The sequence below is a fragment of the Eptatretus burgeri genome, chromosome 6 (genome assembly GCF_056783735.1).
Source record: "Eptatretus burgeri isolate ZD-2024b chromosome 6, Ebu_testis_v1, whole genome shotgun sequence".
Classification (NCBI taxonomy): domain Eukaryota; kingdom Metazoa; phylum Chordata; class Myxini; order Myxiniformes; family Myxinidae; genus Eptatretus; species Eptatretus burgeri.
In genome coordinates this window covers 59,042,906-59,065,015 of record NC_140966.1, presented here as the reverse complement: position 1 = coordinate 59,065,015, position 22,110 = coordinate 59,042,906, and the positions used below count along the sequence as shown (strand labels likewise).

Genomic DNA, 22,110 nt, shown 5'->3' with positions numbered 1-22,110 from the left:
TCTCACCCCCTCTCTCCCTCCCCTCTCTCCCTCCCCTCTCTCGCTCCTCTCTCTCGCCCCCACTCTCACCCCTCCTCTCTCGCCCACACTCTCACCCCCTATTTCGCCCCCTCCTCTCTCCTCCTCTCTTGAATTGTGACGCCCCCTCTCTCTCACCCCCCTCTCTCCCTCCTCTCTCTCACCCCCCTCTCTTGCCCCCTCTCTCGCCCCCACTCTCAAACCTTAATATCAAACCTTGAAAAGGCACATCCGCGGGGCCCCGGCAATATTCCTGGCAAGTTTCAATCCGATCGGACCGGAGGACGTCGTGATACGGCGGTCACAGACAGGCCCCCCCCACACACACACACACACACACACACACCCACACACACACACACACACAAACACACACACACACACACACACACACACACACACACACACACACACACACACACACACACACACACACACACACACACATTGCTGGAATTATAGATATATGTTTATGGGATACTTTTGCTTCGTTTAGGCGTGACCCCACCCTGACCCCGACCCCCACCAGACCCCAACGCCGACCCCCATTGCCTCCGGTATCCAGCACAGGAATAAATCATAAAGTAAAGGTGAGTGTGACAGGTGAAATGGCGGGTTTGTGAGTGTCAATGATTCCCCGATCACTGCACGTGTTCAATGTTAAACGGATTCCGAGGATCGATCGAAGATGTTCCGAACGTGGAACGTGTATTTCATCCCCCTGGTCGTGATAAACCCCAATGGACCTTGTGTTCCCATCCCTGAGATTCACTTTCCACGGTCACGGTTCGGAAAACCCCTAAAGGGTGACGACACCTTCCCACTGCTGGACCAACAGTCCCACAAAGGTCTCTGATCACCAGGAAGCGTTTAACGTTGTGAAGAACACCTGCCATCTTGAACGGTCATTGGTTTGTGCGATTAGTGATGGAAGGTAAATATAACAATTAGTAATAATTCATAAACTAATGATCCGTTAAAAAGGTACAAGTCGTGTAATTATGTACGTACTTTACACCAATCACAGCGAACTCAACCACGTGACACGCTTGACAGTGACGTCAGAGAGGTCCAATGGCCTCGTGCAGCTGTGTTTTTGCGTTCACACTAAAACCTTCTCCCACCTGTTATAAAGGTGAACACTTGTAATGTTGGCGTTTTCCAATCTCGTCAACACCTGTACAAAGGTAAACTTTCGGGTGAACGGAGATGGACATCGTAAAGGAGTTTAAATAAACCCTTTAAACAAGGAACAACCGCTCCACGTGGTCTTGTCGTCTCTTGAACGGTGTTCGTGAGGGAAGGGAAAGGTGATCGATGGGTTGTTCCGGTCCAGATACATGACAGATAGTGATATTAGTAAACGAAGGTGTTGGGGGTTTGATAAGATCAACAACCGTGAGATTATGAACAAAACGAGAACCGCGAGAAACACAAACGGGAATGAAACACGTGGAGGTGTTTCCAACGAGGTCCGCGTTTAGGGCGTGGTCTCTGAGTTCATTGTTCATTGTTCGGAATCTTCCATGGTGATCGGACGTGTTATTGTTTACGGCGTCTTCACGGGGTCTTCGTTCAATTGGATCTTCTCTTCAAGGTGTTTAACGTGAGTTTGTGCTGATGTTGGATCGATGGTGATTTACCAAATTTCACACGAACTGTACGTGAGTTCTCTCCGGTGATTCTCTTGTCTCTTCCTGCACACACAACTCCATTGTTCTTTTCTCATCATTATCCCTCGGCGATGTTCAGGAAAGCCGTTTTTAATTGGTTATCATGTTCCTGGCGTGACGACCTGTTCAAATGACTTGCCTGAACGGAAGTGTGTCGGTCACGTGACTCGGTTCTTTTCGTTTGTGAGATTTCAAATCCGTCATAGTGCGTTATAATTATATAAATGTGTAAATTATTAGGAGTAAATTATATAAATGATACGTCACAGTGCGTTATAATTATATAAATGTGTAAATTATTAGGAGTAAATTATATAAATGATACGGCACAGTGCGTTATAATTATATAAATGTGTAAATTATTAGGAGTAAATTATATAAATGATACGGCACAGTGCGTTATAATTATATAAATGTGTAAATTATTAGGAGTAAATTATATAAATGATACGTCACAGTGCGTTATAATTATATAAATGTGTAAATTCAGGAGGTGACCTCAAATTTGTCAAATTTGAAATGAATTTTGTGGTATGCAACCTCGGTTGCTAAGCAACACATGAAAATCCGCCATTTTGTTACTTGGCAAAATGGAATTGATTGAAAAAGCTTGTTGACATTTATGGCGGTGGGAAAAAATTAAAATCGCAGTCGATGTAAATATTGTTCATCGGATGTTTTAACAATATCATATTATGCGTGCGGGCAGTTTTCCCCGTAAATAGACATTTTAAAGCGTTTTTCTCAAAGCAACGGCCCAGCCCGAGCTCCCTAGCAACACCCCAGCCCGAGCTCCCTAGCAACGCCCGAGCAACGGCAAACAAATCGATAATTTTTTTTCAATTCTCAGTCAGTTCTCTGACAGTGAAAAGTCTGAACGAATAGACATTTATTGGATTATTTTTCACGCGTTTCCACACAGAGTGAGTACCACCCAGTGTGAACCTTTTTCGTTTGTCGATTTCTGCATTTGCCGTCAGATGTGTCCAACTTTTGATGTCGCTGGTGGTCGCGAGGTCTCGAATAGTAATGGCTAAGATCAAGTTCTTACAAAAATCAGTTTTCTTTTCACCATTAAGGCTGAAATGATGGACAAGCATGACAACCTGGTTCTCACTCGACAATTTTATCTTTGATATTTATCCAAAACACCGGCGAGGCCGGTTATAAATGTGTAAATTACATGTATGTATATATATATATATATATATATATATATATATATATATATATATATATATACACACATATATGATACGTCATAGTGAACATAATAAGTGTAGAAGTTTTTCATCAGAATTGACAGTGACCGGACGAGGCCCCACGCATCGCCTGAGAGTAACGAACAAGACAGTTGAGAGAGTAACAAGTCAGGGTCTTTCACTCAGCGTAGTTATAATGCAGGAATTATCTCCCTGGAAAGGAAGTCACAGAATAAACAAGAGAGAATTTAAATGGGAATGACATCGGTATCTATGAACAAGGAGATGGAGGGACGCGGTTTGTCCGATTGACAGGAATTTTTCACCATTGGCGTAACTTCTCATGTAGAATGTTTTGATGATAATTATGACATCATAGCAAACATGGTGTGACAGCTGTGTTGGAAAAAGGAAAACTTTGGTTTTCTGTATCTCTGAAACCGCTCCATGGAAAAAAAAAACAATGAAACTTGGCACATGTGAAGCATCATTGCGATGCGTCATAGTGCGTCCATGTGTGAACTTCATTTACACATGGATGCACAATTTCCACATGGGAAACATGTGTGATGTTTATATTTTGACGATGATGTCATAGATGGCTTCTTTATGACGTCATAATTGCAGACATCGAATGATTTATCCGATCATTTTAAAAAATTTGAGTGATCTTGGGATAAATTGTATGGGGGAGGGAAATGATGACGTCATCGGTCACGTGGTTCGGCAGCTATAATTGTTTTCAACATAAAAACCTTCAACAATCTTCTCCGAAACGGCTGAACAGATCAAGGCAAACCTTTACAGGTGTGATCGCCTCTCCATGAGGAACAAAAAGTTATTGAACAATGATGTTGTCAGTCACATGGATTGGCAGCCATATTGAATTTACCCTCAAACCTTTAAAAACCTTCTCCAGAACGGCTTGATAGATCAAGGGGAAACTTCACCCACATGTTCCCCAAACCTTTGGGATACCAGGGATCACAATGTGATAATGTTTCACCAAGTTATAAAAATGATCAACATGATCTAGTACAGTGGTTCCCAACCTTTTTCTGTCATTTCCCCCTGCACCCAATTCAACCATCCAGATTTCCCCCTTCATGTGTATGAGAGAAAGAACAGTTAAAACACACTGAGACTATTTACTAATTTATTTTTCAAATGCACTAACACAGCTAACATTAAATTGTATTGAATAAGAACACAGCATTTTAGTGTGACTTCTGGCATTGTTTGCCGTTCACGAGTCCTTCAATGTCTGTGGGAGTTATGGAGAGCGCACAGTGAAGATCCGCCTCCACCTCCAACTTGTTGCGTGCCTTTGTTTTGAGGTGTACCAGTGCCGAAAATCCTGTCTCACACAGGTAGGTGGAAGAAAACTGGACCAATATCCGCAGAGCATTGGTCGCAAGAAGCGGGTAGGTTCTTCGGACTTGGGTCCAAAACTCTTCCAGTTCCATATTCTGGAAGGCATCCTTCGCTGTAGAGTCGTTTTTCAAGTCCAGGAACTCTTCCTGCCACGCTTCTGGCACATCATCAACGTTCCTCTGAAATGGGTCTCTGATAAGCTTGTTCTCGTTGCTCTCGTTTGTGATCCCCGGGAAGTAATACTTGAATTCTTCCTCCAAGCCTTCGAGGTGTTGTTTGATATCCTCGGCAATTGGATCAGGCAGACCATCCTCCATATCCTCCACACATTCGTTCAGAGCGAGGAATGAGGAAAAACTTCCAATCCCCGCTCTTTTCTTCCACAGTTCCAGTTTAGCCACGAAAGCTCTGATCTTGTCCGACTGAAAAAGAATGTTGGTCCCTTTGCCCTGCAGTTTCCTGTTGAGCTCGTTCAATGCACTGAAAATATCGGATAAGTAGGACAGCTGCACACGGAAAAACTCACCCTTCAACGCCTCCAGAAGCACAACATTCTCTTGGGCCCGAAGGAAGGCTACCACCTAATCAAACAATTCCAGGACTCGCTGCAACATGTTTCCCTTTGAGAGCCACCTCACCTGAGTATGAAACAGCAACGATTCGTGGTCGGCTTCCATGCCTTCACAGAGCCGACGGAACAGCCGAGTGTTCAGAGCGGAACCCTTGATAAAGTTGACGACTTTGATGACAGTCTCGAGATGCCGCTTGAAGTTCTTGGGGAGAGTTCTCGAAGCAAGCGCCTCTTTGTGGATCAGACAGTGTGTCGATTCCACTGCCGGATTCTTTTGCTTGACGAGCGTGACGAACCCCGATCGAGAGCCGAGCATGGCTGGGGCACCATCCGTGCACACCCCAACCAGAGACTCCCAGCTGATGTTGCTGTCTTCGAAAAGTCATTGATAAGGTCCATCACATCCTGAGCTTTGGTCGTGGTCTGGAGAGGTTTGCAGAAGAGGAATTCTTCTGCAATTCCTTTTTCGGTGGTATAACGAACAAAGACCAACAGCTGGGACAGATTCGCAACATCTGTCGATTCGTCGAGTTGAATCGAAAAAAACTGTGACCCTCGAACCTTCTGAACAACTTGGTTCTTGATGCTCTCAACCATATCATTGATCCGTGACCGAATGGTGTTGTTTGAAAGGGAAATCTGGGTCATCTTGTTGTGGGCAGCCTCACCAAGGACCAACTTCACGCACTGCAGCATACAGGGCTTCACCAATGTTTCACCAATTGTGTGTGGTTTCTTCTCCCTCGCAATCTTGTACGAGACTTCGTATGACGCTTTCACAATAGCGTCCGTTTGCTGACGAAACGTTCCAGTTGAGTCCAGTCTCATCTTCTTCAGATAATTTTGTTTCAGCTTGAAGTATTCACGATCCTTGTTCTGTAGTTCGGGATGGCATCCTTGAAGGTGTTGCTTCATCTGGAATGGCTTCATGCTACCATTCCCCAAGGTCTTTGTGCAGATGACACATTGTGGCAGATGTTCCCCGTTATTCACAACGAACGTAAAACCGAAGTCTAGATATGCTTCTGAATATATCCGTTTTTTCGACATGATCACTTGCGGACCTGAAAAGAACAAGAGAGATCATATTAAGACATGTAATAGAAAAGAACAAACTAAAAAAGAAGAAAGAAAATAAAACATAAGAATGAAAGCGGGTAAAGTTCAGGAAACGGGTACTCCTGAGAAGAGAAGAACAGAAGGCTATTACTGGAAATTATTTTCTAATTATTTTCTGATAATTTCCAGAATTTTAATTCCAGACTAGAATTTCCCCCTGAAACACCCAAACACCTGTTCCCCGGTTGGGAACCCGTGATGTAGTACGAGTGACCGGTTATTAGCTGCAAAATGTCCAAAACCCGGTTTCGTTCAACAACTTTCAAAATTTGACCTTTGCATTACCTTTAAAGGTCAGAAAACAATGTTGTGGGCATTAAAATAAGGAAACAGGATACGTGCTACAGCTTATTGGAGTTAGTTTGTCGAAGAAGGTCGAAAACCCGGTTTGATTCCCACAACTTTGAAAATTTGACCTTTGTGAACTTTAAAGAACAAAGGTCAAGGATTATGACCTCTGGTGCAAAACTTCCTCTGGAACATTCCAGGAACAATATAACGTCATATAGGCTATATGGCATTTCTCACTCCTCGGATTATCCATACTTTGATGAAATCAGCGTAAAAACAAACTTGAAGGGGGCGCCACGGGCAAGGTGTTCGAGATAGAGCAAAATTGTTTCAAGACTTAAGGTGGGGAATGACCTCAAGATTATGCATAAAAAATATTGCCATCCGAGATCTCAAAGTTTGGGCGGTCGTATGATTTTTATGTCAAAATTAGCAATTTCTGAGTTTGTGACCTTGTGACCTTGACCTTGGGACGAAAATGAAAAATTGAGCTCTGTGGGGCTATGCAGGTAAAATTTGGCTAACCAAATACCGAAACCCCTGCCAGATTCGACAAACCCCTCGGAGAAGATAATTTTTTATGTCAAAATTCGCAATTTCTGAGTTTGTGACCTTGTGACCTTGACCTTGGGACGAAAATGAAAAATTGAGCTCTGTGGGGCTATGCAGGTAAAATTGGGCTAACCAAATACCGAAACCCCTGCCAGATTCAACAAACCCCTCGGAGAAGATAATTTTTTACGTCAAAATTCGCAATTTTCTAAGTTTGTGACCTTGTGACCTTGACCTTGGGACGAAAATGAAAAATCGATCTCCGTGGGGCTATGCAGGTACCATTGGGCTAATCAAATACGAAACCCCTGTCAGATTCGACAAACCCCCTAGGAGAAGATGCAAATTGAAATCAGCTACCCCCTAAAAACACATGTTTTTTTGGGCGTGGCTCCGCCCATAATGGGCGCACCACGTCCATTCTCAGGAAAACACAACTCGATTATGATATAAACCTCCCACCCAAATTTTATCAAGATCGGATCAAAACCGACGGAGCTATGCTCGGGACAGACAGACAGACAGACAGACAGACACACAACAATAACGAATATAGTGGTCACTTATTTTTTTCGTGAAAATATTTTTTCGTGAACCAATGGGTCATATGATCTGACAGCTATATTGGTTTGAACGAAAATCTTTGAAAAAGTAATTCTCTTGAACCCCTTCATCAATCGACATAAAATGTCACAGTTAAGATCGAGTAGTCATGGGAAATATATGTTTTAAATTACAACCTGATCGGATACATGGTCGAGCAGCCAGAATAGTTTAATATGTTGAATCTTAGTTCAGGGATTTAAATCAAATTTGGTGCAAGTATGTATATATGATGAAATAATGTTGAGGAGGCATATCTGGTGACGTCTCGACATTGAATCGTGTCCTTCTGGTTTTTTCCTGGGATATTGGCTTCAATTTGCAACAGTACACCAAATGTAATGCCTGGTGTTGACTTAATGGTTAGGGTGGTGGGCTTGGGATCCTAGGATCCCGAGTTCAAATCCCACTCGGCTGTTGAATTAATACCAGGTGGGGTTGACTCAGCCTGTCATCCTTCTGAGGTCAGCAAAATGAGTGCCTGCTTGCTGGTATCCTGTGTCGGAGTGGTGACCTGTCCAGGATTGGACCCAACAGCCAAGGAGACTTGCTTAGGCAGCACCAACACTCTGCACAGAGTGTGGTCCCAATGGATGGATGGATGGATGGATGGATGGATGTCAAATTTCATCTCCCTCATCTGAAAGGTACAAAACATTTATACGAGTGAGTGAGTCAGTGGTTCGAAAGAGCTCTACATGTTGGAAGATTTAATGTGGTGTGTGTGGAGAGCATACTCTTTCCCCTGGCTTTATGATAACGAGAGAAAAAGAGCCAAAACCCAGGATAAATATGTGGGACGACCGTGTGTCAGCAGACGTGTTATAAACCATGATGTTTGGGTCCAAAGCATGTAACGAATTGATGTGCAGTGTATAATCTATCTATAATTCCAGCAATTTCTGTGTGTGTGTGTGTGTGTGTGTGTGTGTGTGTGTGTGTGTGTGTGTGTGTGTGTGTGTGTCTGTCTGTCTGTCTGTCTGTCTGTTTGTCTGCGACCGCCGTTTCTTGACAACCGCCGGTCCGATCTGATTGAAACTTGCCAGGAATATTGCTGGGGACCCGCGGATGTGCCTTTTCAAGGTTTGATATTAATCGGACAAGTGGTTCCCAAGTTACGGCCATTTATCTGTCGACCAATGACAAGACAGGATGATATGACGTCACGAATGACGTCACAATTAATATTTATTTATTATTATTATTATTATTTTTTGCACGATTGACGGTCCGATCTGATTGAAACTTGCCAGGAATATTGCTGGGGTCCCGCGGACGTGCCTTTTCGAGGTTTGATATTAATCGGACGAGCGGTTCCCAAGTTACGGCCATTTATCTGTCGACCAATGACAAGACACAGTGCTATGACATCACGAATGACATCACAATTAATGTTTATTTCTTTATTTCTTTTTTTTTTGCACGATTGACGTTACAATTCTTCTTCTTTTTATTCGTTTGTTATGATGTCACAATCGACGCTGGGGACCTGAGTATGTGCCTTTTCAAGGTTTGATATCATTCTTTATCCGTTTCAGCTGTTTCTCAAGTGTTTCCCAAGGTTTGAAAGCTGTTTTTTTCGCAAGGTTTGAATTAATTGTTGTGCTTGGTAGACATTTGTGAATACATTTGCAGAGAGACGCGAGAGAGGAGGGGGAGAGAGGAGGGGGAGAGAGGGGGAGAGGGGCAAGAGAGGGGGGCAAGAGAGGGGGACGAGAGAGTGGAGGGAGAGAGGAGCACGAGAGAGAGGAGGGAGAGAGGGGGACGGGAGAGTGGGGGCGAGAGAGAGGGCGAGATAGGAGGGGCGAGAGAGGAGGGGCGAGAGAGGAAGGGCGAGACTAGGGGGAGAGAGGGGGAAAGAGAGGGGGGCAAGAGAGGGGGGAGAGAGAGGTGGCGCGAGAGAGGAGGGCGAGAGAGAGAGAGGGGCGAGAGAGGGCTGCACATACTGGCACTCACCTACGGGCCCATACTAGTTATTCAAATGAAGAAGATTTGTGGTGAGAGGACTCGTATGGTTTTTTTTTTCAACGCAAGGCGTTGAAATTTTTTTCCACAACTGCTTGCTCTTTTAGCAGGAAGAGCATTAATAACGGACACTTGTGTGTCCATTGAGATAAAGCATCTGGTTAAAAAAAAAACCCATTAATAGCTTTACCACCTGTTTGACATGAAAACTTGTGAAGGTGACAATTTCCCCCTGTGTCCCTCATTCTCTCTCTCTCTGTCTCTCTCTGTCTCTGTCTCTCTCTGTCTCTGTCTCTCTCTGTCTCTCTATGTCTCTCTCTGTCTCTCTCTGTCTCTCTCTGTCTCTCTCTGTCTCTCTCTGTCTCTCTCTGTCTCTCTGTCTCTCTGTCTCTCTCTGTCTCTCTGTCTCTCTCTGTCTCTCTGTCTCTCTCTGTCTCTCTGTCTCTTTGTCTCTCTCTCCAGGATTGACTTGATTCAAAATGGGGAAATCCTATGTACAAAAGACGAAAAACTGGCTGGAAAGGCTTTTCGGAAAGCGACAGGTAAACTACACAAAACCACGTACACCTGTCACGGGAAAACAACACTTTTGAGAAACGAACACAACCACATTTTTTTGCAAATGTCTTAACACGTTTTGATTAAAAAAAAATCTTCCTGATAGAAATTAGCAAAAAGGGAGGAGAGTGGAAGCGTTCCTGAAAATGATGTCCAGGTGGCTCAGGAACCTGAAAACTTTCCTGAGGAGGTACACCTGGAACAGGTGCGCCAACACAATGCAGAAAACATGCAGCAGGTACGTAGCTTTGGGTGTTCATTCCCATTGACTTGGGTTCTTTTTCCAATTCCTGCTCAACATAACATGACTGTGTCAGTTCTAGTTGTTCTCGAAACGCCTGAAATCACAGAAGTAGGAGTGGTGCAAAGGTAGTGTGTATACAGTACCACACCAATAATTCAGACAGAACTTGGAGAAACTTATTTTCTACATGGCTTGACTTTTGCAGATCGAGCAACTGAAAACACAGCTTGAAATTAATGATCAGCAGGGTCGTCAGATTTCTGACAATCAGAAAAATTTTGAAAATATAACTACAAATCTGGATACAAAGCTGCATCATTTAGAGCAGATGCTGCAAGAAAACGATGTGAAGTATCATGAGCAGGTCAGTACCTTCTGGGATTTATACACAGTACGGTATAATCTTTCCTTTGTCTGATTGATAATGTCTTCACATCTCACACAATACACATACTCGTACTCCCAGTTGCTGTATTTGTATCCCCCTCCTGTACTGATTGACATGCTTATTGATCTGACTTGCAGATAAAGTCCCTCTTGGTTGAAATTGAAGTGAAGGACAATCAGCATCAGGCTGTGTGTCTTGAAAACAAGGTGCACACAGACACCATTAAAAAACTTAACATCGACTTGGTGTGTATGGAAGAGCAGATAAATCATCAAAAACTGCAGCAAAAAACCAATGAAGCTAAGTTGAAGGAAGAGGTACGCACCCTTGCATGGTATTTCTTGTTTCAATTGTACTGTACACTCTTCCGTGTGAGTGATTCATCCACGAATTGTCATTATATTTGCTTGTATATGTGAATTATAATATTATCTTGGTGGTTGTTACCATTGTTTCGAATGCAGCCTCTGGCTGCTGGCTGCATCATTTCTGGAAGCACGGTTGTGCTGCCGATGTTTCCAGTAAACTGGTACTAATTTTGCCATCCTCGGAAGGATGACAGGCTGAGCCAACCAACCTAGTGTTATTTCAATGAAACGACGGTCAGATCTTCTGACCCTAACATCTCAAGCCACCCATGTCGGGAAGCTCACACCAGGCTTATCTTTCGTGGTGTTTCTTCGTTATGCTGTATCTGTCTATTCATGAGCACAATGTTTCTTCCACACAGGTCGAGATGCTTTCTCAAATGTTGAGTGTGAAAGACCAAAAATTCAAATCGATTTCCTTGAAAAATGACAAACTTTCAGAGAATCTTGAAAACGTGATGAGCGACTTATCAGAAGTGGAATCTCAGCTCAAGGAGCAGCGACAACAGGAGGCGCAACATCAACAGAAGGACATTGAGAGCTGCAAAAAAGTAAGGAACAGTTATCAAACGTGGGATGACAGATGTCAAGGGAGTGAACATTATGTTCACTCCCACACTTTCCAGAGGTCATGCTGCTCATGTGACTTTTACAAGTGGAAGACTGTTTTATGAAATTTGTGAAACTCCATGTGAATGTTGCACCTTTAACCAGAATTAATCCCAGTTTAGACTTTTTTGTATGTGTTTGTACATTGTTGAGGCTCGTATGATAGCTAACACACAACACACAGTAAGGGGGATGAGAGTGGGAAGGACAAAACAGTGGGGAACAGAGACATTAGGAGATCTGTAGAAGGGAGAGGGATGGGACGGGGAACATGGGGTATACAAGATGGACATTGCAGGGAATTTGAAGGAGATGAGTTTGGGGATGGATTAATGGGGGTAGAAAAGATCAAGGATTTGGATGGGGTAAGATCAGAGGTGGTGGTGAACAGCTGTTTTGAAGGCCTGGAGGGAAGAATGGGAATGAATAGAGTGAGGGCATTTATTCCAAAGGCAGGAAAAATAGGAATGAAAGAGTGAAGGTGAGCAGTCATTCGTGATTTTGGTAGTTTTACCAGAAGGGGGTTGTTGGTGGACATTGAACACCCTGTGGAAATATGGTGAGGACAAATCTCAGACAGAGTGGGGGGGGGGGGCAAGACCGGAAAGGAGACGGTAGAAGCCAGAAAGACTACCGACCAGCCTGCGGTGAGAGAGTGAGAGGCGCAAAGACTCAGCTTCACCACGGGAGATACCGATGATCCTAAATGCCTTGGTTTCCACAGCGTGAAGCCGAGAAAGGTGAGAGGCAGGATCACCAGCCCAGAGGGGAGAGTGGTACTCCATCAGGCTGTGGACGAAAGCTTTATATGTGGTCAGGAGCTCAGGTGGGCCGAGGAAGGACCTTGCACGATGGAGGATTCCTAGTCGGCAACTGGCTTTGGAGGCTAAGTTGGAAATGTGACTTTCCCAGGAAAGATAATGGTGGATAGTGAGACCCAGAAGCTTGAAAGAAAGGACTTCTTCCAGAGGATTGTTGAGAAAGTTGATAGGGGGTTGAAGGGGGGGGGTTCCAAAAGGTCCTTTTGGAGAGACATAGTGAGAGTGTGAGATTTATAAGGATTGAAAGACATGTGCTGGACCAGCTTGTGATTTTATCCAGATCTGCAGAGAGACTTGAGAGGAACACCTCCATAAAGTCTTAATGTTTATTGATTGAGAATTAGGAGTGCTCAACTACGAGCTGTGTGCCATCGAATTTTCTTTCAAACATGTCGCTTTCTTTATTTCTGATTATGTGGAACAGAAAAGAGAAAGTTTATTGGTCAATCACACTGTCATGTTTCTGCCCCACAGATCGAGATGCTTTCGCAACGTTTGAATGCGAAGGATGAAGAACTCAAAGCGATTACGTTGAAAAGTAATCTGCTTTTAGAGGATCTGATGAACGTGGCAAACAACTTGTCAGAAATGCAATGTCAGCAAGAAAAGGTCATTGAGAGCTGCCAACAAGTAAGTAACCGTTATCAAACAAGTGGGACCACAGATGTCAAGGGAGTGACCATCATGCTCACCTCCACATGAGTTTTAACACCTTGCAGTGGTCATGATGATAATGAGCCATTTACAAATGGATGAGTGTTTATTGGAGTTTGTGAAACTCCGTGTGAACTTTGTGCCATTAACCCGAATTAATCCCAGTTTAGACTTGAGAGGAACACCTCCAAACAGTCTTCATGTTTGTTTATTGAGGATGAGAAGGAGTGCTCAATTACGAGTTGTTCACTGTTGAATTTTCTTTCAAACATGTTGCTTTCTTTCTTTCTGGTTACGAAGAACAGAAAACAAACTTTGCTGTCGATGACGCTGTCATGTTTCTGCTCCACAGATCGAGGTGCTTTCGCAACGTTTGAGTGCGAAGGATGAAGAACTCAAACAGATGACCTCAAAAAATATGGTCCTGTCAGATGATCTGATGAAGGTTATAAAGAAGTTGGCAGAAGTGGAACGTCAGCAACAGGAGCAGCTGCAAGTGAATGAGTTACAGAAACAGAAGGTCGTTGAGCACTGCCAACAAGTAAGGAACCATTTTATCAAACATGTGTGACTCCAGATGCCAAGAGGGTGAACATCATGTTCACCATCACAAGCTCGAATGAGTTTTAACTCCTTGCAGGGGTCATGACGATAGAGTCATTTACAAATGGAAGAGTGTGGGAATTTGTGTACTAATGGAAGAGTGTTTGTGGGAATTTGTGAAACTCCGTGTGAACTTTGTGCCTTTAACCCGAATTAATCCCAGTTTAGACTTGAGAGGGACACCTCCAAACAGTCTTCATGTTTATTGATTGAGGATTAGAAGGAGTGCTGAATTACGAGCTGTGTGGCGTTGGATTTTCTTTCAACCATGTCGCTTGCTTTCTTTCAGGTTACTTAGAACAGAAAACAGAAACTTCACTGTCGTTGACGCTGTCATGTTTCTGCCCCACAGATCGAGGTGCTTTCGCAATGTTTAATTGTGAAGGATGAAGAATTCAAAGGGCTTACCTCGAAAAATACAGAACTTTCACAGGATCTGACGAACCTGAGAAGCGAGTTTTATGAATCGGAGCAGCAGCTGCAGAAACAGCTGCAGAGGCAGGAGCAAATTCACATTGATTCCCACCAACAAGTAAGCAACCATTATCTCACAATGTGGAACTTGCTCGATACTGTCTGACCTTTGAAGACAAAATAACTGATCCTCAAGAGTTGAAGATAATGTTTCCTTGAATGTGTGCTGATGTGTTTTTAATCACTTACAGGTCACACTGCTGATGGCTGATTTCCAAAGTAAAAACGAATGCTTGGATGCAGTGATTCTTAAACATAATTCCATCATAGAGGAAATGTGCCACATGCACATTAAAGTGCAGAATTTGGAGCAGCGACAACAACAGCAACCCCAGCAGCAACCATTTTCGCAGCTTCCTTTCGAGGGAGTGAAGCTTGAGAAGCCTCAGACGCAACAGATGTACCAAAATAACCTGCAGCGTCGTCAACCTCAGCAAAACAAGGTACAGCAACACAATCTCAAGAACCCAACAGAAACACTCCCATTCCCAGCCGATATTAAAAACAACCTTGTCAGTCAGTCATCAAAAGCTTGAAAACAACTCACATTATTGATCGTTCGAATCATTTTACAATCTGTTTTTACTTTGGAATACGATATTTATTTGTCATTCCCTCGAAAAATGGCACTTTTGAGCACAACTTGAACCATTGACTTACACCAGGAAGCAACATATCATAAACATTTACATAGAGGGAATTGGTGTCTACCCCTACTCCCTACCCTGAACCCCGCACCCCCCCGCCCCCCGACAAGTGGAGACAAAGGTTTTCAACTTCCTCTGTTTAAACAACAGATATAAACAATCACATGAACATCCACTTCTCAAATTACAAGTTGTACGATTCCTATTATTATAATTTTTGGAACGGGTGCAGTGCCTATTTCACAGTAACCGTCAATCTCGTGTTTCTCTACCTCTGTGTTATTTTAAAGACTATTTATTATGTTCAACAGAAACCTCGTGTTTTGCACCATGTGAGTGAATATGATGAGCCACTCAAATCTTCCAGTAATGCCTGGAGGCCCACGAAGAAGAGAGGGATGATGAGTGATGATGAAGTGAGTTTGTTGTTCCATTTGAAAATGTGGCCATTTGTGGAGATTTAATGTTCAAATATACTTTTATTTCTGAACTCATTTATTCTTTTGACTCCTCACGAATGACGCCTCCTTTGTTTTACTCCCATTTCCTTTCCCAAGGATATAATTCGGCAGTTTCGATCTCTGCTCAATAAATTGACGCCGGAAAATTTTGACCGGATTATTCATCAGATGAAGCGCATCAATATCACAAAGGAAGGTCATCTGAAGGACATTGTTCAGCTTGTCCTGAACAAGGCAATGATGGAATCAAAATTTTCAGAGGTGTATGCAAATATGTGCTCCCACCTTTCAAAGGTAAGAGAAGTACACCATGACCACAACTCATCAGGGAAAGAACACGACTAACAGACATCCTTTTCTGAAAATATCTGCTCTTCTCCCCACTTCCCGTGATCTCCACCTCCCTGTTTCACAAACTGATACATACTGCCCCAGCAATCTCATTTCCTCCCAAACTTGTTTACCCTCTTTCACCACTTCTTTCTCAGCCTCACTATGCTCTTCCCTTCTATTTTTTTCACTTTTTATTTTCCCAATTTATTTTGCCTCCCCCACCCCCTTTAAAAAGTATTCAATGAATAGATGCCCCTTTTCTTTAATAACATCCACCATTATTTTCTTTTTTACAGATTGCGGTACATGAAACAAGTAAGCCAGGTAACATCCTAAACTTTCACATACTACTCATTCAAGGCTGCCAGGATGAGTATGTAATAGGGATGGATGGGAGCTCCAGCTTGGACAATGAAGCGTTCAAGGAGAAAGCCCGACAGCGTGCTCTGGGTAACATAATCTTCATCGGGGAACTATTCAATGCAGAAGTTTTGCATGAATCTATTATCTCCGACATAGTTAGGGAGTTGCTCAAAGATGGGAAGGAGCAGTCACTTGAGTACCTCTGTCGTCTCCTTGGTGTTGTTGGACAGAACCTGGACTCCAAACAACCCGCAATGGTAATGAAACATCACTTTTGAATTCTCATAAACACATTTACTCTTATACTGCCGATTTTCATCATCTTTCTTGCACATCTTCATTTTGCTGACTTAGCACCGTATGTTTGTGTCTCGACAGATTAATGAGTATTTCACCTCTTTGAATGAACTCTTGAAGGGGAAAAAAATGTCGTCACGCATTCGCTTCATGCTGCAGGATCTGATAGATCTTCGCAAGGTAAGTCATTCCTGTCTTCGTCTGGTGTGCCAATTCACAATTAATACCTGCCTCAAAGCATTTGCATGTCTAAGTGCATGTATCCTCTTCCCTTCCTCAGCGGAAATGGATTTCACGTCTAAAGGGTCAGCGACCGATGTACCTTCAGGAGGTTCGTGAGGAAGCTTCGTAACAACAGCAATGATTAAGATGACACTACATCTGAAGGTATGACACATGAAAGAAGACTAAGAAGATCTGAAGTTACCACCGACTGTTGTTTTATTTTCGAAGTCTCATGAGATTATTATTTTATTCTCCAAAATGTATCCATTTGCAAACGATGTGGTTGGACCAACAAACAATTGTCATCTCATGGAAATTACAAATTTGTGACTCGCATTATCACTTATCCAAAACAGCTGCTGCAAGAGAATGATGACAAGTATCACGAGCAGTTGAGTACCTTCTGGGATTTACTCACAATGCAGTATAATCTTTCCTTTGTCTGATTGATAATGTCTATCATCTCACACAACACAGCAACCCACACTCCCACACACATGCTGTACTCACTGACATGCTTATTGATCTGACTTGCAGGTTAAGTCCTTCGTGGAGATACAAATGAAGGCCTGTCATGACGAGGATGTGTGCCTTGAAAAGGAGCTGCGCACAGACAACATTTCAACACTTTAAACACTCGCTGTTTATGGAAGAAGAGCTGCATCATTAACAACTGCAGAAAAATTATGATGAAGGGAAGTTGAGGAAGCAGGTACGCTCCCTTGCATGGTATTTCTCGTTTTATTTGGATGGTACACCCTTCCATGTGAATGATTAATTCACTAATTATCATTGTCTATGCTTGTATGGGTGAATTGTATTGTCTTTCATGGTATTTCTTCATCATGCTTTGTCTGTCTCTTCATGAGCACAATGTTTCTGCCACACAGGTCAAGTGCGAAAGATGAATAATTCAATGTGACGACCTTGAAAAACAAGGTAATTTCGGAAGATCTGAAAAATGTTACGACCTAGTTATCAGAAGTGGACATTAAGTGCGAGGAACAACGGCATGAGGAAGACCTACAGAAGGACGTTGCGAGATGAGGAAGAGCTACAGAAGGCCAACAAGTAAGGAACTGCCATCAAACATGTGGGACTACAGATGCCAATGGGATGAACATCATGTTCCCCTTCACATTCTCTGATGAGTTTTAACACCTTCCAGGTGTCATACTGGTCATGAGACATTTACAAATGGAAGAATGTTTCTTGGATTTTGTGAAATTCCATGTGAAATTTTCACCTTTAACAAGAGGAGGAGATTGGGACCACACTCTGTGCAGAGCGTTGGTGCTGCTTAAGCAGTCTCCTTGGCTATTGGGCACAATGCTGGACGGGTCGCCACTCCGACACAGTATACCAGCATGCTGGCACTCATTTTGCCGACATCGGAAGGATGACAGGCTGAGTTAACCCCACCTGGTATTAATTCAACAGCTGAGCGGGATTTGAACTCAGGACCCTAGGATCCAAAGCCCACCCCCCTAACCATTAAGCCAACACCAGGTGTTTAACAAGAGTTGACCCATTTTGCATTTTAGCGGGACACCTCCATAAAGTCTTGACATTTATTGATTGAGGATTAGAGGGAGTGCTCAATTGTGAGCTGTGTGGTCTTGAATTCTCGTTCAAACATGTTGCTTTCTTGATTTCCCATTATATAGAACAGGAAACAGAAACTTTACTGTCTATAATAACACTCATGTTTCTGCCACGTAGGCCAAGGTGCTTTTGCAACAGATGAGTGCAAAAGACGAAAAATTTGTTGTGATTACATTGAAAAATAAGGTGATTTCGGAAGATATGAAAAAATATTACGACCAACATTGCAGAAGTGCAACTTCAGCTCGAGGAACAATAGCATGAGGAAGACCTAGAGAAGGATGTTGAGAGTGAAGGAAGAACTACGAAACGACATTGAGAGCCTCCAACAAGTAAGGAGCGGTTTTCAAACATGTCCTGTTCACCGCCACATCTTCTGACGAATTGTAACACCTTCCAGGGATCTTGCTGCTAATGAGACATTTACAAACGGAAGATTGCTTTGTAATTTGTGAAATTGTAAGTTAACTTTGCACCTTCAATCAATTTAACTTTCTCAATAGCCCCGAATGTTCTTAGCTTCTTGTGGGGTCAGTCAGAGAATGTTTTTGTACCAGGTCTTTCACGAAGCACTTGGCTTGGCCTGGGCTCCACTGAAGGTGGTTTGGGCAGGAATTTGTAATTTGTTCAGGGTGCCGATGATCACTCACCGAATCTTTGTCAGCCACAAAGGGACCGTTAGTATCCACCGAGCAGCTGGCACCAGTACATGGGACACCCGGCTCAATGGCCACATTGTAGGGAGTAGGGTGTGGACATTAAGCCTGCCAATCCTCATTCTGACCCTTACCTGCCAATCCTAAATCCGACAGTTTAAAGTCAGGTCAGGAATCGAACCCTAAATCGACAGCTCAAAGGTAAATGTGCGACCTCTGCACCATACTATCAGAACAACCAGTAACCATCCTAAAACCAGGCTGTTCAGATAACATCCAGATCCTGTTGTCTCGATTCAAAATTGTCACACAAGTGCATTCAGAATTGTACAACTGCAAGCAGATGTACGATTGTCTCCGAATTATGCACACGTAAACTTGAACTTCAAGTTGAATTCAACTGAAAGTCTCTGTCCAAGGTCTGATTTAGTTTTCTGTCCACAAGATGTAAACCATCTGCTGGGTGCATTTGCATGGCGATGACACTATAATGGGTACTCTGGCAATGATATAAATAATTATGAATGCCACTTATGGTGACGTCCTGAAACAAAGGTGTATATGTTTCTGCATTTAACTTACTGAGCAAATATAATGTGCATAATACTACTGTTTATATACACGACTGCACGATTGTCGCCACATTGTCTTGTCACACCTTGTAAGAATTGTGACATTGCCTCTTACCACATTAGCTGGCAACACTGAAGTGTTGTGCAAGTTATATCACATTCATTTGTAGTACTCATTTACATTATTACACATTGTACAGCATACGACACGAGCCTTAAGTATTTCAGTGGATCCGTTTGTGCTCCATCATTGTCATTACAGAGAATAATATTGTGCCTTGATCTGTGGAACATTTTCCGGAGCATTTGTGGAGTGTTACGATGAAAAGCAAGTGTCACTTCTTGTTTAAAGTCATCAGTGCAGTGGTGTTCACACAGAGGCAATGTCACAATTATTGTTACAAGGGGTGACAAGACATTATGGCCACCCTGTACAAGGTGAATACTGCAGTGCAGTGCTGAGTAGTGGTACACATATTTGCCTCTCAGCTATCTAGCTTGGGTTTGAATCCCGACCCAGCTGTAAACTGTCATCCTGGTGATTCATCATTGTGTGTGTCGTCCCTCGGACAGACGCTAAACGGACGTCCCATCTGCTGGCATTAGCTGGTGAGGTGGACGTTAAAGATCCCACGGTGTCCTTCATGAAGGGAAGGCGAGCTATCGCCAGCACCATTAACAAATTGCAAATTCCTGCCATATCCTACAAGAGGGCATTGCATCAGCGGCACAACCACCCCCTAGCCAATGTTGGTACCCGCAGCGTTGTGCTGCATTTGAAAGAAGAAGAAGCTCTGTGCCAACTGGGTAGGAGAGTTTCTCAACTGTGCCCCACAATTCTACACCACAGCCTCTCTCCTGTGATGGATGTATTGAACAAAATAGCAGGAAATTATATGATCTGAGATTTTTTATTTATCACTTATCTTCACACTCAATCGATTCCATGATTGCCTTCATTTCAATATCTAATGTAGTTCATCAAATCAATTTTCATGCTGTTCATCATTATCATTTATTTATTCATTCTATAAATCATTTTAAAGGGATTCACACAGCACAACATTCAAAGTCAATGAGTCAATGCAGATTCTCCAAAACAAAACAAAAAACATTTACAACAGGGGGCACTATCGCAGTCCTGACTGCCATTTGCCACCTATGGGTGAAAGTTCCAATCGGTTTATAAACCCAAGAATCCTGACTACTTGCACCAGACATAACTTGGCGATGAGTGGGTTCACACGCTTGTAAAAAGCAGCTTGAAAAGGATTAATTTTAATTAAATCCCACAACCTGACTATAATTGTCATGCAACAATGGGAGGCAATTTGCAATATCCTGGGAGTGTAACTCTTCATAATGCAAATTCATATGGCGACTCGTCAAGCGAAACTCATTCTCCTAATCTCGCACAGAATAATAGATACACAAAGCAACGATAATCGCTTCTTATAATGCTACAGGCCAATTAATTAGCCCAAGCGGTGGATTGGCCTTTGATAGATGATAGGGAGTGGCGTGTAACGTTGGTTCGCTCAGCCAATTAACATCTTTTGACCAACCGCTGGCACGGTTCCCCATCTACTTCAGTCATCTTTCCGGTACGGTAAAGTGACATGGATGAGGATCCAACCAAAGGTGAGTTTAGATGGCATTCGTGGTCTTTTCAAAGATGCGTCGGCCTTTCGGAGTTATCCCTGCCGCGTCCGCAACAATGTGTTCAAACGTACATCACACCTCTTGCTGGCAGTTAGTGCAGGTTGTGCAGCAAAGCCGGTAACACAGTAATAACACCCGATAGCTATCTCCCGATTGTACCACATGGCCCAATGATGCATATATTTATAACAAGGTCAGGCTAGTAGACTCTCGTGGTCAGAAGTTGGGTCATCCGATGAAGATCGGGTTGTTTTTGACTTTAGTAAACCATCAAGAAGATTGATATTTGAGGTTGTACGGGATCGTGTGACTGCTACTTAACCTCAGTGGAGTCTCCTGGCAAATGTTGACCCTTTGTTTATCAATTTCCATCCTGTACACAGAAACAAATAGTAATTCACATTCAAATTTTCTGAATCGTCAGCTGGGCTCCTAAGCCAGCCTGGGAGGTGTCTCCCTGCCAGTGTTGGCTCCCGTCATTCGACGCTCGATCACCCTGAACACCGTGATTTATTGTTGTAACATCGATTTGATTAAGAATAACAACTTTCATTGTGATTTTGACCTAACTGGTGTTGCACAATGTGGTACAGTAAATTTTGGTGCAATTGGCCCAGGTGGGAATGGAATTATTGTACAACAAACCAACAAAAGTGTCACACACATGCACGCCTCGCTCTTGTCGAGTGCAGGACTGTTGAGAAATTCTAAAACGATTCTGTGATTTATTCCTTCCTTGGAGTTGTTCTTCCTTCATTCTGTCACCAATGAAAGCGTCGATCATTCGGTTGATGTCGTCATGTAACTATTGCACATTAATATCACCAAGATCATAATCTGTGTTTTCAATGGACATGTTGGGGAAGGAAATAAAGAGGATGAGGAGGTGATGGGGAGGTACGGTCTCAACAAGAGAAATGTGGAAGGGCAAATGGTGGTAGAGTTTGCAAAAAGAATGGAAATGGCAGTGGTAAACACGTATTTCAAGAAGAAGGAGGAACACAGGGTGACATTCAAGAGTGGAGGAAAGTGCACACAGGTGGATTACATCTTAAGTAGGAGATGCAACCTGAAAGAGATTAGTGACTGTCAGGTTGTGGCAGGGGAGAGTGTAGCTCGACAGCATCGATTGGTGGTCTGTAGGATGACTTTAGAGGTGAGGTTGAGGAAGAGAGTGAGGGCTGAACCAAGGACCAGATGGT

General features: G+C 43.1%; 1 protein-coding gene and 1 long non-coding RNA gene across 4 annotated transcripts; one reads left to right on the top strand and one right to left on the bottom strand.

Moving 5' to 3' along the window:
* Positions 1–343: 343 nt before the first annotated feature.
* Positions 344–21,520, top strand: LOC147024876 (uncharacterized). Of its 3 annotated transcripts, XM_085885217.1 has the most exons (18): positions 344–1,624; positions 9,831–9,910; positions 10,033–10,164; positions 10,376–10,534; positions 10,696–10,875; positions 11,289–11,477; positions 12,831–12,986; positions 13,363–13,551; positions 13,966–14,145; positions 14,279–14,530; positions 15,046–15,150; positions 15,292–15,489; positions 15,825–16,148; positions 16,270–16,368; positions 16,469–16,575; positions 16,770–16,804; positions 16,951–17,125; positions 17,304–21,520. In XM_085885217.1, exons 2-15 carry the CDS (start codon positions 9,848–9,850, stop codon positions 16,538–16,540), a joined length of 2,298 nt encoding a protein of 765 aa, XP_085741343.1. In that variant the 5' UTR covers positions 344–1,624; positions 9,831–9,847; the 3' UTR covers positions 16,541–16,575; positions 16,770–16,804; positions 16,951–17,125; positions 17,304–21,520. The 3 variants fall into 3 exon arrangements, with proteins under 3 accessions (XP_085741343.1, XP_085741342.1, XP_085741341.1); XM_085885216.1 differs by lacking the exon at positions 16,770–16,804; XM_085885215.1 differs by having other exon boundaries at positions 16,469–16,804.
* Positions 7,837–14,439, bottom strand: LOC147024877 (uncharacterized). Its single transcript, XR_015059254.1, has 3 exons — positions 14,277–14,439; positions 14,022–14,103; positions 7,837–8,043 (listed from the first exon to the last, which is right to left on the bottom strand). It is a non-coding gene; the product is annotated as an uncharacterized LOC147024877 (long non-coding RNA).
* Positions 21,521–22,110: the final 590 nt, after the last annotated feature.

Bases quoted from the DNA above. Each gene is read 5' to 3' on its own strand.
- LOC147024876 (XM_085885216.1), top strand. From the start codon at position 9,848: ATGGGGAAATCCTATGTACAAAAGACGAAAAACTGGCTGGAAAGGCTT. The intron at 11,478-12,830 runs GTAAGGAACAGT...TCTGCCCCACAG, and splicing joins ACATTGAGAGCTGCAAAAAA to ATCGAGATGCTTTCGCAACG. The intron at 12,987-13,362 runs GTAAGTAACCGT...TCTGCTCCACAG, and splicing joins TCATTGAGAGCTGCCAACAA to ATCGAGGTGCTTTCGCAACG.